Source organism: Haliotis rufescens, unplaced genomic scaffold (genome assembly GCF_023055435.1).
Source record: "Haliotis rufescens isolate VD_foot unplaced genomic scaffold, xgHalRufe1.0.p SCAF_2, whole genome shotgun sequence".
Taxonomy (NCBI): domain Eukaryota; kingdom Metazoa; phylum Mollusca; class Gastropoda; order Lepetellida; family Haliotidae; genus Haliotis; species Haliotis rufescens.
Window position 1 is genome coordinate 39,397,988 of NW_025963890.1, and position 20,225 is coordinate 39,418,212.

The following is a 20,225-nucleotide window of genomic DNA, read 5'->3' on the forward strand; positions in this document are numbered from 1 at the left end:
GCATCCAATAGACGCCGGGCCTCTAATTGACGCCGGGTCAAAGGCTTGTCCGAAATAAATAGAAGCCCGGGCGTCTAATAGAGGAAATACGGTAGTCAGCACATCCAGGTCACTTAGTCCTGATAAGATGACAAGGGGTCATTTGTTTCCTCTGTGACACTTCCTAAATTGTTGTCTCACGTCACTGTAGAGCAAACATATTTTCCTCATAGACAGGAAGTTTATGTGTTCCCACTATATTTCCTTTAATTCATTTTCATTAATCTCTACGTGTCACATTGTATTGCGAAGAATTGGAAAATGTTCATGGCGATCTCTGGCAATGATGGAAGTTCCTGCATCAGACGTAAGTTGTTACACTTCCACTTCTGTCGGGACCTGGAAGATCCGGGGTAGAATAGGTCTTCAGCAACCCATGCTTGCCGTAAAAGGCGACTATGCTTGTCGTAAGAGGCGACTAACGGGATCGGGAGGTCAGGCTCGCTGACTTGGTTGATGCATGTCATCGATCAACGCAATTGGGATTGATGTCAATTACTGGATTGTCTGATCCAGACTCTATCATTTACAGACCGCCGTCATATAGCTGGATTTTGCTGAGTGCGGCGTTAACAACAAACCAAGCAACCAATCAAAGGTGAGATATTTCAGCCATGGTGTATTGACCAATCAAAGGTGAGATGTATTAGTCATGGTGTATTGACCAATCAAAGTTGAGATGTGTCAGTCAAGGTGTATTTGCCAATCAAAGGTGACATATATTCCATCCATTTTGTACTAATGGATCAAAGGTGAATCAATACACTATCAAGGGTATATTTGTGTTCTGTGTGGGTCTTCTTTTCTAAGATCAAAGTTTCTCTATTCAGATGGTAACGAAATAAAGTCGAATCATTTTAGAAAGTGGACATCTGTTTGTCCCAAGATCCCATATATCCTTATTTAGAATGGCCGATCAAAGTTTGCTCAGGGTTCACCTGGCTTGGCCTCCAATAATTGTGTGCTCAGATCTTCATGTCGAGAGGCATCACATCAGAGAAAAAGATCGGATTTTAACCAGATTGGTTTGAAAAGATCTTCTTTCACCGGTCAGCTTAAAGGGCAACAATAATCCAAGTTTGAAAGTATTGAAATATGCAGGCTTTTTCTTTGCAAATTCACAATTTTCTTATTATGGACTATAATCTCGACTGGTTTGACTTGTGTTCAGGGCTCATTGGCATCTGGTGATTACACAGAGTATTTAAAGCGACACCAGCAAGACAATTGAGAGTTGAGTCGTGTTGACCTTTAATGTGGGAGGAAAGCCCGAAGTAATGCATGCTTTGTGAAACCTGCCATCAAGTAAATGACATACAGATAGGTTGTGTAAATACTGATACAAAACACCAGCAATGTTTTAAATTTTTTATTTTAGAAAAACTTCTGACAAACCATAAAATATACTGTATATGAGTTTTTTATATATAAAATAATATTTATAGCGAGATTTATATTGTGACCACGAATGTGGAATATTCTTCATATTACACATTCTAATTTTACGACATATCCATAAAGGAAGAACAGACATTCAACAAGATGATATTTGTACTCACAGACAAATAATTCCTGACATTGCTATGCTTGGTGTTCATGGACTTCAGCATAAACATACTGACAACATCAAGGTAGTAGCTTTACTACGTCCTTCAATGTCAACCTGAGCTCCAACAGACACAGCAACACAACAAAGAAAACAACTGATGTCCGATACAATCATAGCAATTTATTACAGTCCTCAAACATAGTGTCTGTTCATTTACCATAGGGTCGGAAATAATCGAATTCATAACATGGTTTGTTCTCCTTGCGGTGATTTACTGAATGATAAACACCCACTCTGGGAACCTTCGTCAGGTATTCGGAGTGGTGCTACCACTCATTTTACCTGTAATAAATTCATTAACTGAGCATCAAGTGAATGACGACAAATACACAAGTGTAGTGTAGGGTTGTACCAGAAAACGTGGATGACAACAAGGGAGTAGTAATCGTATTATCGACGCAATCCGAAATCTGAAAATGCTTTCACTGCATGGATACCTTTTTTAAACTATAACCATCTGGGGTATTTCCAAATGACGACATCTTATATGAGATATCAACATAATGTGCTGCCTCTTCAAGGATGTTGATAAAATGTACAAGCTTTCAGAATATCTACCCAAATTTTAATAATAATAACTCCCTGTATAGAATCCGACCTCGGAAATGTTGGACAAGTCCATTTTACAAAAAGGTGGGTTATGTTTGGTATTTCCCGCTTATTCTCACAATCCTCATGTCGCTTATCTGTATCTGTTCTCCCAACAGCGATTGTCATGTCTCTCACTCTTTTGGATGCGATTGTTCAGCCACTGCGTTTATCAACATTGCCCAGCTTCATCTATGGGGAACAACTCACTAGACACTCCCCTCTAACTAAAACATAACGTCATCCAATATATGACGTCAAATTAGAACTACATGTAAGTTGGCGGGGGATATAGAAACGGGCTCCGTCCGTCCGTCCGTCACGTTTCGTTTCCGGAGCATAACTCAGAAACCGTTCAATATTTTTTCATGAAACTTTGCAGGTCTGTACATGCTGAACTGGTGCCTTTTGCTATTTAGAAATTTTAGAATTTTTTATTTTTTACGTTTCCATGGCAACAAGATGGACTTAGGTTCCAAACTCTTCTTTTTTTACACTTTCCATGACAAGTTCCACCTCGGTTAAAAAAGGTTAGGGTTTGTTTAGATTTAATTATGTCATAAATTCTGCAACAGGGTTGGGGGATATAGCCACCTTAGTGGCAAACTCTTGTTGTAACATAAAGCCTGAGTGACGTCATAGCTGAAGATTGTGGACCTCATTTGACAATTGTGGTTTTCTATGATAGTGTCATGATCAGTGCATACAAGAAGCCCAAAAGCAAAAGAAAAAAAAGGGCAATAAAGAAATTATTACTCGTATCTGTGTCATACTGATTTCACGAAACTTGAGTAAGAATTTGTGTATTACCCTCGCTCTCTCTCGCTCAGTAAATAAACGAAATCCGACATTTGTTTCGTAAAATTTAGTATGACACACATGCTGGTATAATACTCTCTATTTAACAAACAGGAAATCCCGACATGCCTGTTAACTACTACACATTCTGCCGAGTGGAAAGCATAATGGAATATCTCACTAAACAAAGGTAACACAGAATAAATACAGCCAAATCAAGTCTACCCGTCTCTGATCATGAGTGAGTGAGTGAGTTTGATTTTACGCCACTTTTAGCAATATATTCCAGGAATATCACGGTGGGGGACACCAGAAATGGGCTTCAACCATTGTGCCCATGACGGGAATCGAACCCGGGTCTTCGGCATGATGAGCAAACGCTTTAACAACTAGGCTACCCAACCACCCCCTATGGTCATGGCTACATGTAATGATTTCATCTTATTGGTGAGATCGCTGAGCTTTGATCCATCAACGTGCACACACAATGGAATGATAAAACTCACTTATCAGAATATGCAGTAAACACAAATAACAGTAAATCTCATCTTACAACTTGGCATGTGATGGCCGGAAAACAGTAGACACATAATGGCACCATCACTGTAGAGGACAATATGCTGGACGAAAGGTATCAGTGTATGGCGTTTTATATTCATTACTTCCTCCACAGAGAGACTAAGTTTTAAAGCTTTTTTATTTACAGCTGTTCCTGAATAGCACTCTTATGAAGAACCTGAATAGCACTCTTATGAAGAAAACAATCGCAAATTGTTTCCCTGTCCGACAGTGTTACAACTGATGCAGGAGATGAAACCATTTCATCCCTTCCTGCTGCTCGAGGCAGGATGTTTTTCACTCATCTAAACTTTTTATCAATCCTGATATATTTCACTACAATTGTATTGTTATCTTTTTGTCAAGAACCTGCCAAAGATTTTGAGAAAATAAATCCTGAAACCAACTTATTAAAAAGAAAGGCATTAATGTATTATCACATGGATATAAATGTTTTATCACATGGATATAAACGTTTATCACATGGATAAAAATGTATTCTCACATGGATAAAAATGTATTCTCACATGGATAGAAATGTATTATCACATGGGTATGCACTATAGAACGTCTTATATGAATCAAGATGGACAGTGTTATTAAATCCTATAGCTCAATACAACAAAATGCTGTTTCCTGGCCAAAACCATACAAATGCTTGTATACCTGTGAAAGGAAGAAATTAGAAAGACATTTAGGTTCATTCTGTACATGGACGTTTCTGTGAAGAGGTATATAAGAATATAAGGGCAAGTTAGTAATTTAAAAAAAAGAAGTTGTTATTGTTTTTGCTTCACTCTTGAATAAGAAATATTTTTACAATATGTTTAAAAGTCATACATGGAACACAAAATTGTCAAAGTGAACATGTATTGGAATAACAATACATTACATAACTGTACTTTTGACATTCAACATAGATATAATATATTTACATATTGGATTGTATTCCCATCTGAGTGTCCTTCATCACAAAATAAGTGTATACATATCAAAACATATTATTAAAAAAATGTTCTTTAAATCATTTCCCTGATTGTAGTATGGAGATTGACTTCAGCAGTCCCACTCATTCGCTTCTTATTCCAACCTGTTGGACATTGTTACCGTGGTAACTCTTCCATGCTTTATCTTCAGGGTTATCACAAAAATGTTTAAATCCATTTATACTAAGTTTGTGTCTAAAATACCAAAAACATTTTATTTGTAAAGTCTACTCCATCAACAAAGTATATTGATAATGTATTTACAAAAACAAAACAATATCAATAACTGACAAATAATCCAATAGTTTCATATCAGTACACCGGACCCATCAGATTTTTTATAATACTCCAAATTTTACAAAAGAGATAAACAAAGAAACATGTAAGCATGTCATTCTTATGATCCACATCTTATGATCCACATCTTATGATCCAAGATTTGCAAGAGTGGGGGTCCCTATAAAACCCAAGTCACGAGAGTGCAGTTAAAGTGTAAAGTATCTAAAAAAAGAACATCGCTTCACCCCAAATCCTGTTGATCCGCCAGTTAGGCTCCATGATTTTGTTCAAAATGCCAAAAATTGCAGATATGTGACACTAAAAGTATGTTTGAAATGAAACAAAACCATAACAGTATCTGTTAATTATGTGAACCAAATGTCATGTTATATGAACAAAACAATATCACATAAAGGTAAAATCCTTAAATTCAAGAGACACACTAACAAATCAGGGCCTTGTTTCAAAAGACAGACAAAATAAAAACCAACATGTTTAATGTCCCTTACTGAAAACATCCTCAACAAATTTCCTACATTCCGCCATGGTGTTTCAACAGAAGTTGGTTCATGTTGGTTTATTGGGGAATACAAAATTATTTTCCTTATGACATATTGGTACCCTGCATTCTGGTTGTGTATCTAAATCATGTTTAAAATTGGATTTAATTTATAATGTTAAAGTCAGTTATTATTTGAAAACATTTTTCCTAAACCCAACATTAGGCAATTATCACACTTGTATTACCTGATCAGCATACATATGGTGATATTTCCAAGATGCAATTTTTTTATTATTACATGGCCTAGAAAAGTTTTGCTCATTTTTTAAGTGGGCCCAAAAGGGCCCTTACCCTACCCTGTCTTCTGTCCCACTTAAAAAATGAGCAAAACTTTTCTAGACCATGACAGTTATCATATGTCAACATATGAATGAGAGTTAGACTGTTGATTTCAATAATTGCACGTTTGAGGCTTATAACATTAATAATTGCATAGGTAAAGCTAAAAATGTGTCAAAAAATGTCCTTTTCTAATATTTCACATGAGCAAGACTGTAGCCCAAGCTGACTTTTGCAATGTTTATGTATTTCATCATTTCAGAAGTAAAAATCTAAAAATTGTAAGAAAGAAAAAAAAAGGAACATATCTACCATATTTTAAAGTTTTGAGAATAAACTTTTAAATGAAACATTCCAGTGAGCCGAAAAGAACCCATTGAACCCATTTTTGTGATATTTAAGCATTTGGTGAAAATTTTAAGTTCAAAAGGTGAAAACATTTTTATTTTATTGGTTTTAAGCTCTGCTGATCCTAAATGAATTAAGAGATGAACAAATAATATGTGTCATTTTTTCGACAGCTGTTTCCTTGATCATGTTGACATATGTAATGTCAATTCATGTCATTGACATGCATGTGGAAGAGTTCTTGTGTAACCATCTAGAAACAAGTGACACAAAATACCTTTTCTCCAATGAAATAGTTTTTAGCGTTGTACAAGCAGGACCATCTAAAATTATCACATGGATAAGACATTTCATAGAGTGGTCAGGACCAGTCAGCCATCAGTGTAATATCAAGCTGGCTCCATCCTTCTCCCATTAACTCAGATCTATGCATCAAAACACAGACACAGAGCATGGCCTTATGTACAATTCAATAACATGAAGTGAAACCCCTTTAATCCAAACGATTGCATGACCACTCACATAATCCCTTAGTGGACCCTATCCATCATGTCATCGGGTCTATCGAGAAACATTTAGCAAATGAGACTTGGCATCGCACTTGGAGGCTGACATGGAGACTGATCTGGAATGAACGCAGGTGTCTGTCCAGATGATTGGATGAATGCAGGTGTCTGTCCAGATGATTGGATGAAAGTAGGTGTCTGTCCAGATGATTGGATGAAAGTAGGTGTCTGTCCAGATGATTGGATGAAAGTAGGTGTCTGTCCAGATGATTGGATGAAAGTAGGTGTCTGTCCAGATGATTGGATGAAAGTAGGTGTCTGTCCAGATGATTGGATGAATGCAGGTGTCTGTCCAGATGATTGGATGAAAGTAGGTGTCTGTCCAGATGATTGGATGAATGCAGGTGTCTGTCCAGATGATTGAATCAAAGCAGGTAACTGTCCAGATGATTGAATCAAAGTAGGTGTCTGTCCAGATGATTGAATCAAAGTAGGTGTCTGTCCAGATGATTGAATCAAAGTAGGTAACTGTCCAGATGATTGAATCAAAGTAGGTAACTGTCCAGATGATTGAATCAAAGTAGGTAACTGTCCAGATGATTGAATCAAAGTAGGTGTCTGTCCAGATGATTGAATCAGAGTAGGTAACTGTCCAGATGATTGAATCAAAGTAGGTGTCTGTCCAGATGATTGAATCAAAGTAGGTATCTGTCCAGATGATTGAATCAAAGTAGGTGTCTGTCCAGATGATTGAATCAAAGTAGGTAACTGTCCAGATGATTGAATCAAAGTAGGTAACTGTCCAGATGATGCATGGACTGAAGGTTGAAGATGACGTGGGAAAGTTCCAATGACAAAGAAATTACAACAACATCAATCATGTGGACGTTTCTGTGTAAATGTTCAGGCAAAATCCTCGAGTAACATCAATTTATTAACCATGGTCCCAGTGTTCCTGAATAAAAAATCACAAATGTAAAATAGTTGAGGCCAAGATGGTTAAAACAGTCCCTTCCAAACTCTGCTGCCATATATTGGAATACCAGCACTCCTTACAGGGTGGTAGTCATCTCCTGCACTGTGCTGGAATTACTGGACAGTGCAGTCTGGTTCACAAGATCAGTCTGGGAGATATAGTCACTGTTGGAAAGTTGGCTCAAACTGCCATTGATACCAATTTTACAATAGTTTCCTGATTCTGCTGTTGGGCAAAAATCTTTTGGTTTTTCTGATCCCGGTTTGTTCATCATCATCTGCGAGGCATCTGACACAGACACATATCCATCAGCAGGAGGTGAAACGGTCTTCTGTTCCTCAGGTGGTGGAGGTGGTGGAACTTTGTCCAAAGGGATGTATGGACTGTCAGTTTCACTTTGTGGTTTGGGGGCTATGTTGAGTCCTTGGGGACCTGAAGACTCTCCATGAGGCTGAGTTTGGTCGTTGGGGACATCACTAGGAGAGGAAGAGGATGACTGATGTTCCAACAATGTTGAGAGGGGATGAGAGTTGGTGCATGAAGGAAACATCTCTTTGGAAGCCGATGAGAAATCTGCCTGGGATGATGAGACATAGGAGCTGTAGGTTGGTGGGGGGGTCTCCAACTTCTGGTCATCAGGAGATGGAGGTGGTTCATATGGAGGAGGAGGGCTTGATGCTGTGTCCTGCCCCGAGGAATGGGAAGACTCGTCAAATGGGGCATCACAAGGAGATGGAGTGGTCTTTCCTAGCAGGAGCGACAGTTTGTCCCTTGTAATGTAATTACTGCCAGCATCCTGTCTGGCGGAGTCTGAGTTGCCCGAGAGACCAAGCTTCAGATAGCTGTCCTCCAGACTACTTAAAACCCCAGTTGAATCCGACAGGGATGTCTTGCTCTTGTCACACTCAGAATCTGTGGACTCGCCTGAACATGGGATTTTCACTTGATTACATAGTGGCTTCTGTTGAACAATTTCAAGGTCTTTTACAGGTTTTTCACAGATGTCCTCAGATCTTAGGTTTGATTTGGGATTCAGTATACCTTTTAGTCTCGAGATGCTTCTGCTGGTGTCTGTCTTATTCTTTTTGGTAGATATTGGTGTTTCTTTCCTCAGATCTTTATTATTATTATTTTCCTTATCAGAAACTTGCCTGTCATCATCAACCTGCAACAAAGACTTATTATTATTTGTTTGTTTAAAGAAAAATACAAATACTAACAGAACATTTATGCTTTTGCAGTAAAGCACAACCATTGGTCTTGAACTGGACTCAGCATTAATCTTGTTCTTTCTCATATAGTATCAGGGTACAAAATTCAAATTATGATGTATAGAAAATATGTCAGTATTTTATTTATCTGCTTTTTACACTTGATATCCTGGAATCAAATATCCTTAGAGTTTTTATTTCATAGCTAACCGACAGTTCGGATAATATTTAAATCTGATTATTTGTAATCATGGGTTTCCAGCCATCTCATCTCGATAGAAATTTGCAGATGGCCTTCTGATGACTTTTCTGTGGCAAATGACCATAAAATACATTTGTCAAACCTTGCTTCTCTTAATTTTAGGGCACCACACCCTTGTCTACTAATTAAGAACATAAACTTGTAACTATGTGTATCTCAATGATACATCCTGTAGCTTAAAACCCAGATACCCTTCTGTATCTCACATTCTTTGCTCTGCTGAAAGTTCAGTATTTCTAAGATACCAACCATTTAAAATTCTTTTGGGCCTTGGATATTTGTTAGCAAAAGAAAGCTTTTTTAATATCTTCTTCAAGACATTATGTCTCTGAAAGGGCTGAACAATCAATTATTTTATTTAGGGTGTCTCATGTCCAGCAGACAAATTTGTTTTTCCCCAGTATTTTCTGGAAGAAATTGTTTTTTCAAAAACATTCAACTGACTTCAAATTGGTTAAAGCAGTTGAAACGCATGTACCTAACAGTATGAGAAACTTACCTGCACTAATGTTGGCAGTTTGATATCCATTGGCAAATTTTTGTATGTCCTGCGTACTTTCCTGGAAAGACAAGGATCTGTATCAGTAAAAGTGCCACTATATACTGTAAATCTGGAAATTAATGCGTCTCTAAATTAATACGACTGCTGACCCCTAGGCAAAAATGTGACTCAATGTCAATGCAACTCCCCCAACTCCATCCCCAGTGGAATGATACCTATCCTTACCTTAATCCAGTCAAACAGCAAACAGCACAGCTTATTAGCGCTGAGTAAAGCACTTCCGTAAAAAAAACAATAAAAAGTGTTTTCCTAAAAACAACACACAGTTTATATGTTTACTCTGTTGACTGGCATTAGGGAATTCAAAGGCAATAAAATAACTGAAAGTGACAGTCGGAATGTGTTTTCTAATCATGCAACCTCGAAAACGTTAACACAAGGTATTCCGAACGATAGTTATGCAATCAAGATTATCGTCTATCTTTTGCACCCGTGGGATAAACATTTGAACAGAGGAGGCATTGCACAGTACGTAAGAAGCGCTTCCATACAATCACAACAATATATCAGACATTCCAGAATGTTCATTTGTTCAATTTTCAAAATTCTAATCGAGAACTGTGTCAACATATTTTTCAAGCGTAGTCTGAAATGGAAGTCGCCAGGTTGAAACGAGTGCCGTAAAGCTCAAGAAAGCTGCTTTCTAATTGGCTGATGTCAGCTTTTTGTTAGTTGTTTCACTGGTCGGTCAAATTTCGCGAGGTCGTTCTGACGTGACCTGTAATGGGATGTCCTCAGATCTTTGTTTACCGGCAGCGAGAACTAAGATCTGATTTTAATGAGATGAGAGTTATAAACATAAAAATTTGTATCCACACACACACACAAAATATTGAAGTCAATGCTTTAATCTTCCAAGGTTGATAGCATCCATGGCATGATTCTACCTTAGGATTCTGCCTGTGAAATGGTGAGGACCTTTTGAGTCATGTGGTACGCTAATTTCAACACTTACCTTATGCAGCAGATCACAAGAGAAAGTATGACAATGCACCCAAATATTGCACCAATAGCGATGCCTGCAATTGATCCTCCTGTTAAATCTGTAAAAGACAAGAAAACTTACAGGTGTTCATGTAATAGATAGGACGCGCCACAGATCATGTGATCGGCCACTGCAACAGGTAAATATTGATCCTGTCGAAGGATTTGACCGTCTAGTAAATAACAGAAATGTCACAAATATATATGAACAATGTACTCATTTAAATTTACTCTTGTCATCATTTAGCTTGTGTTATATTTGGTGTAGAAGTTTTGGGACATAAAGCTAAAGAAAAATAATAGTCTTGGTTCTCAGGCACTGCCCACATCATCATAAAGTTCATTGCACATTTTGTTTTTGTTTCAGGGCGGTCGGGTAGCCTAGTGGTTAAAGCGTTCGCTCATCACGTCGAAGACCCGGGTTCGATTCCCCACATGGGTACAATGTGTGAAGCCCATTTCTGGTGTCCCCCGCCGTGATATTGCTGGAATATTGCTAAAAGCGGCGTAAAATCAAACTCACTCACTCACTCGTTTTTGTTTCCCTTTTCAATTTTTTTTGTGCATTGTGTTAGGATTTGTATATTTTTTGAAAATGGAAATAAAAACAAAATGTGCAGCAGACTTTATGTTGATGCGGGTGGTGCCTGAGAACTAAGACTATTATTTTTTTTTGCCTAATCAGACTGATTCATTCAAAATATAACAGGTAAGAGGCAGGGAATACGTTGGGCACTGGGCCATTTGGTTCGTTGTCATAAGATGTAGAAGTCTTGGCATGTAGCAATCTTGGGAGGATGCCATGCCTGACACAAACAACTTGTATCAGAGTTAATGCAAAAGGTATTCCTTACCACTATTAACAACAACTCTGGTGATGGCTTCACTCTCTGGCCCGTCCCCTGCCCTGGACACAGCTCGGAGTGTCACCCTGTACTTCACTCCTGCTGACAGACCCTGGATGACCTGACTTTCCTTTCTGTTGGACACATTGACCTGCATTGACGCACCTGGACAAGTAACAGATCTCATCACATCCCTGACATACTGACCACACCCTAGTGGGTTATTTCCGCACAATACTGAAACTATCAAAGTGATTCTCATTTAATCAAGGATGAAGGTGAGGTATTTGGCCCTCTCTGAGAAATCCTCAAGAACAGTATACATAAATATATCCTAACAGATGTACCTTTCTGTAACCAGAATACACAAATGTATATACACAATGTACCTTTCTGTAAACAGAATACACAAATGTATATTCATAATGTACCTTTCTGTAACCAGAATACACAAATGTATATACACAATGTACCTTTCTGTAAACAGAATACACAAATGTATATACACAATGTATCTTTCTGTAAAGAGAATACACAAATGTATATATGCAATGTACCTTTCTGTAAACAGAAATCACAAATGTATATACACAATGTATCTTTCTGTAACCAGAATTCACAAATGTATATACACAATGTACCTTTCTGCAACCAGAATTCATAAATGTATATACACAATGTACCTTTCTGTAACCAGAACACACAAATGTATATACACAATGTACCTTTCTGTAACCAGAATACACAAATGTATATACACAATGTACCTTTCTGTAAACAGAATACACAAATGTACAACACAATGTACCTTTCTGTAACCAGAACACACAAATGTATATACACAATGTATCTTTCTGTAACCAGAATACGCAAATGTATATACACAATGTACCTTTCTGTAACCAGAATACACAAATGTATATACACAATGTACCTTTCTGTAAACAGAATACACAAATGTATATACACAATGTATCTTTCTGTAACCAGAATACGCAAATGTATATACACAATGTACCTTTCTGTAACCAGAATACACAAATGTATATACACAATGTACCTTTCTGTAACCAGAATACACAAATGTATATACACAATGTACCTTTCTGTAAACAGAATACACAAATGTACAACACAATGTACCTTTCTGTAACCAGAACACACAAATGTATATATGCAATGTACCTTTCTGTAAACAGAAATCACAAATGTATATACACAATGTATCTTTCTGTAACCAGAATTCACAAATGTATATACACAATGTACCTTTCTGCAACCAGAATTCATAAATGTATATACACAATGTACCTTTCTGTAACCAGAACACACAAATGTATATACACAATGTACCTTTCTGTAACCAGAATACACAAATGTATATACACAATGTACCTTTCTGTAAACAGAATACACAAATGTACAACACAATGTACCTTTCTGTAAACAGAACACACAAATGTATATACACAATGTATCTTTCTGTAACCAGAATACACAAATGTATATACACAATGTACCTTTCTGTAACCAGAATACACAAATGTATATACACAATGTACCTTTCTGTAAACAGAATACACAAATGTACAACACAATGTACCTTTCTGTAACCAGAACACACAAATGTATATACACAATGTATCTTTCTGTAACCAGAATACGCAAATGTATATACACAATGTAACTTTCTGTAACCAGAATACACAAATGTATATACACAATGTACCTTTCTGTAACCAGAATACACAAATGTATATACACAATGTACCTTTCTGTAAACAGAATACACAAATGTACAACACAATGTATCTTTCTGTAACCAGAACACACAAATGTATATACACAATGTACCTTTCTGTAAACAGAAATCACAAATGTATATACACAATGTATCTTTCTGTAACCAGAATTCACAAATGTATATACACAATGTACCTTTCTGCAACCAGAATTCATAAATGTATATACACAATGTACCTTTCTGTAACCAGAACACACAAATGTATATACACAATGTACCTTTCTGTAACCAGAATACACAAATGTATATACACAATGTACCTTTCTGTAAACAGAATACACAAATGTACAACACAATGTACCTTTCTGTAACCAGAACACACAAATGTATATACACAATGTATCTTTCTGTAACCAGAATACGCAAATGTATATACACAATGTACCTTTCTGTAACCAGAATACACAAATGTATATACACAATGTACCTTTCTGTAAACAGAATACACAAATGTATATACACAATGTATCTTTCTGTAACCAGAATACGCAAATGTATATACACAATGTACCTTTCTGTAACCAGAATACACAAATGTATATACACAATGTACCTTTCTGTAACCAGAATACACAAATGTATATACACAATGTACCTTTCTGTAAACAGAATACACAAATGTACAACACAATGTACCTTTCTGTAACCAGAACACACAAATGTATATATGCAATGTACCTTTCTGTAAACAGAAATCACAAATGTATATACACAATGTATCTTTCTGTAACCAGAATTCACAAATGTATATACACAATGTACCTTTCTGCAACCAGAATTCATAAATGTATATACACAATGTACCTTTCTGTAACCAGAACACACAAATGTATATACACAATGTACCTTTCTGTAACCAGAATACACAAATGTATATACACAATGTACCTTTCTGTAAACAGAATACACAAATGTACAACACAATGTACCTTTCTGTAAACAGAACACACAAATGTATATACACAATGTATCTTTCTGTAACCAGAATACACAAATGTATATACACAATGTACCTTTCTGTAACCAGAATACACAAATGTATATACACAATGTACCTTTCTGTAAACAGAATACACAAATGTACAACACAATGTACCTTTCTGTAACCAGAACACACAAATGTATATACACAATGTATCTTTCTGTAACCAGAATACGCAAATGTATATACACAATGTAACTTTCTGTAACCAGAATACACAAATGTATATACACAATGTACCTTTCTGTAACCAGAATACACAAATGTATATACACAATGTACCTTTCTGTAAACAGAATACACAAATGTACAACACAATGTACCTTTCTGTAACCAGAACACACAAATGTATATACACAATGTATTTTTCTGTAACCAGAATACACAAATGTATATACACAATGTACCTTTCTGTAACCAGAATACACAAATGTATATACACAATGTACCTTTCTGTAACCAGAATACACAAATGTATATACACAATGTACCTTTCTGTAAACAGAATACACAAATGTATATACACAATGTATCTTTCTGTAACCAGAATACACAAATTTATATACACAATGTACCTTTCTGTAACCAGAATACACAAATGTATATATTCAATGTACCTTTCTGTAAACAGAATACACAAATGTATATACACAATGTACCTTTCTGTAAAGAGAATACACAAATGTATATACACAATGTATCTTTCTGTAACCAGAATACACAAATGTATATACACAATGTACCTTTCTGTAAACAGTATACACAAATGTATATACGCAATGTACCTTTCTGTAACCAGAATACACAAATGTATATACACAATGTACCTTTCTGTAAACAGAATACACAAATGTACAACACAATGTACCTTTCTGTAACCAGAACACACAAATGTATATACACAATGTATCTTTTTGTAACCAGAATACGCAAATGTATATACACAATGTACCTTTCTGTAACCAGAATACACAAATGTATATACACAATGCACCTTTCTGCAAACAGAATTCATAAATGTATATACACAATGTACCTTTCTGCAAACAGAATTCATAAATGTACCTTGCCAATGTATAGCCCAGAAGCAGGGACAAGTCTGTTCTTCAATGCATGAAACAGGTTCAAATGTGCAACTCATGCCAACTTTAAGCTACCAGACCTATGCATATGGGTATTTGTTTGAGTAGTTTAGCCATACCAATATTATAATTACAAATATGGAGACAATTACAAGCTGATGACTACAACAGCCGTGAATGGGGACATACCTTTACATCCACCATGTTGGTGGACGGCACAGTAAGACAGGACATAGTGGGTGATGTACACAGGGTCCTGGACACAGTCCAACCTCTTCCACTCCACATTCAGGGCATTGTCTGGCTGGCCCTGGGTGAAGTTGACACTTTGTGGCGCCAGGGGAACTGGAAACAATTAAAATAATTTCGCTACAACTAAAAGTAGAGCATGTCTTGCCACTGAAGAATTCTCATATATATAGAAAATTTAATTTAAAATTAATTTGGAGGAAATTTCTTGATTGAAATTTGATTTTTAAAGTTCACTGATGATAAAACTCATCGATCAACTTATTGTTTACATGACATCAGGTTTGTCCAAACATACAAACTGATGACTACATTGGAGGTCACTGTAGCAAAATAGCATTTTTTGGTAGACTGTCATGATTAAATCAGTGGCTTGGTCATTCTCTGAAAATGTCTGAATTCCTGTTCTTCTGCCACCAGCGGGTAATAAATACTAATACATAATAAAAAATGAATAAAGGTAGTAAAAAACTTTTGCTTTCAACCTTGCGACAACAAAACATGCAAGATTTCATTAATATTTGATGATGTATAACACAATATGTTAAAAGAATGAGCGCAAGACCATGTTTCCAATTTTGAGCAGAAACTTCAATTCCTGTTTTTACAGAAAAAAGTAAATTTTGGGGAATTGGAATGTAGTAGGTTGTACAAGGTAACAAAGTATATATAAGACAAGTATTTGCTATGCTATAATCATATTTTGAAAAATATAAGAAAATAATAGTTTTTCACTGTTACTGGGAAATTGTCACTCCTGTTACCAAGATCAAAATTAAGGCAATGACCATTCTCCTTGTATCCCACAATTTAATCTCTGGACTGGAATCCCATTTCTCTTTCCTGCCCAATAGATGGTAAATACTTACTCCGATTTCTTTGGTATACACAGGAGCTCCATTTGAAGCCACTGCTGACTGTCTGATTGGCTACCTCCTTCTCTACAGATACACCAATGATCTTGTTGTCAAGGTTACCATCAGGTACCTTCAATTCATACCCGAACACCCCAGGGGGAAATGGGAACCAATGAATACTATCCTAGAAAGGACAAACATAAAAGAAAAGCATCTCTTGAATGACTTGAATGATTAATCATCTGTTGTATATAATGGTTGTCCATATTGTAATGTGAAGCTATGCTACAAGCAAGGTTTCATGTTGCTATATGCCCATTTAATGGTTGTCCATATTGTAATGTGAAGCTATGCTACAAGCAAGGTTCAGTGTTGCTATATGCCCATTAAATGGTTGTCCATATTGTAATGTGAAGCTATGCTACAAACAAGGTTTCATGTTGCTATATGCCCATTTAATGGTTGTCCATATTGTAATGTGAAGCTATGCTACAAGCAAGGTTCCATGTTGCTATATGCCCATTTAATGGTTGTCCATATTGTAATGTGAAGCTATGCTACAAGCAAGGTTCAGTGTCGCTATATGCCCATTTAATGGTTGTCCATATTGTAATGGGAAGCTGTGCTACAAGCAAGGTTCCATGTTGCTATATGCCCATTTAATGGTTGTCCATATTGTAATGTGAAGCTATGCTACAAGCAAGGTTCAGTGTCGCTATATGCCCATTTAATGGTTGTCCATATTGTAATGTGAAGCTATGCTACAAGCAAGGTTCCATGTTGCTATATGCCCATTTAATGGTTGTCCATATTGTAATGTGAAGCTATGTGTCTACAAGTAAGGTTCAGTGTTGCTATATGCCCATTTAATGGTTGTCCATATTGTAATGGGAAGCTATGCTACAAGCAAGGTTCAGTGTCGCTTTATGCCCATTAAATGGTTGTCCATATTGTAATTCGAAGCTATGCTACAAGCAAGGTTCCATGTTGCTATATGCCCATTTAATTGTTGTCCATAATGTAATGTGAATCTATGCTACAAGCAAGGTTCAGTTTTGCTATATGCCCATTTAATGGTTGTCCATATTGTAATGTGAAGCTATGCTACAAGCAAGGTTCCATGTTGCTATATGCCCATTTAATTGTTGTCCATAATGTAATGTGAATCTATGCTACAAGCAAGGTTCAGTGTCGCTATATGCCCATTAAATGGTTGTCCATATTGTAATGTGAAGCTATGCTACAAGCAAGGTTCAGTGTTGCTATATGCCCATTAAATGGTTGTCCATATTGTAATGTGAAGCTATGCTACAAGCAAGGTTCCATGTTGCTATATGCCCATTAAATGGTTGTCCATATTGTAATGTGAAGCTATGCTACAAACAAGGTTTCATGTTGCTATATGCCCATTTAATGGTTGTCCATATTGTAATGGGAAGCTATGCTACAAGCAAGGTTCCATGTTGCTATATGCCCATTTAATGGTTGTCCATATTGTAATGTGAAGCTATGCTACAAGCAAGGTTCAGTGTCGCTATATGCCCATTTAATGGTTGTCCATATTGTAATGGGAAGCTATGCTACAAGCAAGGTTTCATGTTGCTATATGCCCATTTAATGGTTGTCCATATTGTAATGGGAAGCTATGCTACAAGCAAGGTTCAGTGTTGCTATATGCCCATTTAATGGTTTTCCATATTGTAATGGGAAGCTATGCTACAAGCAAGGTTCAGTGTTGCTATATGCCCATTTAATGGTTGTCCATATTGTAATGGGAAGCTATGCTACAAGTAAGGTTCAGTGTTGCTATATGCCCATTTAATGGTTGTCCATATTGTAATGTGAAGCTATGCTACAAGCAAGGTTCCATGTTGCTATATGCCCATTTAATGGTTGTCCATATTGTAATGTGAAGCTATGCTACAAGCAAGGTTCAGTGTCGCTATATGCCCATTTAATGGTTGTCCATATTGTAATGGGAAGCTGTGCTACAAGCAAGGTTCCATGTTGCTATATGCCCATTTAATGGTTGTCCATATTGTAATGTGAAGCTATGCTACAAGCAAGGTTCAGTGTCGCTATATGCCCATTTAATGGTTGTCCATATTGTAATGTGAAGCTATGCTACAAGCAAGGTTCCATGTTGCTATATGCCCATTTAATGGTTGTCCATATTGTAATGTGAAGCTATGTGTCTACAAGTAAGGTTCAGTGTTGCTATATGCCCATTTAATGGTTGTCCATATTGTAATGGGAAGCTATGCTACAAGCAAGGTTCAGTGTCGCTTTATGCCCATTAAATGGTTGTCCATATTGTAATTCGAAGCTATGCTACAAGCAAGGTTCCATGTTGCTATATGCCCATTTAATTGTTGTCCATAATGTAATGTGAATCTATGCTACAAGCAAGGTTCAGTTTTGCTATATGCCCATTTAATGGTTGTCCATATTGTAATGTGAAGCTATGCTACAAGCAAGGTTCCATGTTGCTATATGCCCATTTAATTGTTGTCCATAATGTAATGTGAATCTATGCTACAAGCAAGGTTCAGTGTCGCTATATGCCCATTAAATGGTTGTCCATATTGTAATGTGAAGCTATGCTACAAGCAAGGTTCAGTGTTGCTATATGCCCATTAAATGGTTGTCCATATTGTAATGTGAAGCTATGCTACAAGCAAGGTTCCATGTTGCTATATGCCCATTAAATGGTTGTCCATATTGTAATGTGAAGCTATGCTACAAACAAGGTTTCATGTTGCTATATGCCCATTTAATGGTTGTCCATATTGTAATGGGAAGCTATGCTACAAGCAAGGTTCCATGTTGCTATATGCCCATTTAATGGTTGTCCATATTGTAATGTGAAGCTATGCTACAAGCAAGGTTCAGTGTCGCTATATGCCCATTTAATGGTTGTCCATATTGTAATGGGAAGCTATGCTACAAGCAAGGTTTCATGTTGCTATATGCCCATTTAATGGTTGTCCATATTGTAATGGGAAGCTATGCTACAAGCAAGGTTCAGTGTTGCTATATGCCCATTTAATGGTTTTCCATATTGTAATGGGAAGCTATGCTACAAGCAAGGTTCAGTGTTGCTATATGCCCATTTAATGGTTGTCCATATTGTAATGGGAAGCTATGCTACAAGTAAGGTTCAGTGTTGCTATATGCCCATTTAATGGTTGTCCATATTGTAATGTGAAGCTATGCTACAAGCAAGGTTCCATGTTGCTATATGCCCATTTAATGGTTGTCCATATTGTAATGGGAAGCTATGCTACAAGCAAGGTTCAGTGTTGCTATATGCCCATTTAATGGTTTTCCATATTGTAATGTGAAGCTATGCTACAAGCAAGGTTTCATGTTGCTATATGCCCATTTAATGGTTGTCCATATTGTAATGGGAAGCTATGCTACAAGCAAGGTTTCATGTTGCTATAAGCCCATTAAATGGTTGTCCATATTGTAATGGGAAGCTATGCTACAAGTAAGGTTCAGTGTTGCTGTATGCCCATTTAATGGTTGTCCATATTGTAATGGGAAGCTATGTGTCTACAAGTATGGTTCAGTGTACTATATGCCCATTTAATGGTTGTCCACATTGTAATGGGAAGCTATGCTACAAGCAAGGTTCAGTTTTGCTATATGCCCATTTAATGGTTGTCCATATTGTAATGTGAAGCTATGCTACAAGCAAGGTTCAGTGTTGCTATATGCCCCTTTAATGGTTGTCCACATTGTAATGGGAAGCTATGCTACAAGCAAGGTTCAGTTTTGCTATATGCCCATTTAATGGTTGTCCATATTGTAATGTGAAGCTATGCTACAAGCAAGGTTTCATGTTGCTATATGC

At 36.7% G+C, this 20,225-nt stretch overlaps 1 protein-coding gene across 1 annotated transcript in view; it reads right to left on the reverse strand.

Moving 5' to 3' along the window:
• Nucleotides 1-1,393: 1,393 nt before the first annotated feature.
• Nucleotides 1,394-20,225, reverse strand: part of LOC124114810 (interleukin-6 receptor subunit beta-like) — a 62,326-nt gene continuing 43,494 nt past the window's right edge. Inside the window, exons 11-16 of the mRNA XM_046475589.2 lie at nucleotides 16,379-16,550; nucleotides 15,450-15,605; nucleotides 11,402-11,557; nucleotides 10,519-10,606; nucleotides 9,501-9,561; nucleotides 1,394-8,693 (exon numbers count right to left, since the gene is read on the reverse strand). Coding sequence (XP_046331545.2) covers nucleotides 7,605-8,693; nucleotides 9,501-9,561; nucleotides 10,519-10,606; nucleotides 11,402-11,557; nucleotides 15,450-15,605; nucleotides 16,379-16,550 — 1,722 coding nt within the window. The 3' untranslated portion in view covers nucleotides 1,394-7,604. The remainder of the gene's footprint in view (nucleotides 8,694-9,500; nucleotides 9,562-10,518; nucleotides 10,607-11,401; nucleotides 11,558-15,449; nucleotides 15,606-16,378; nucleotides 16,551-20,225) is intronic.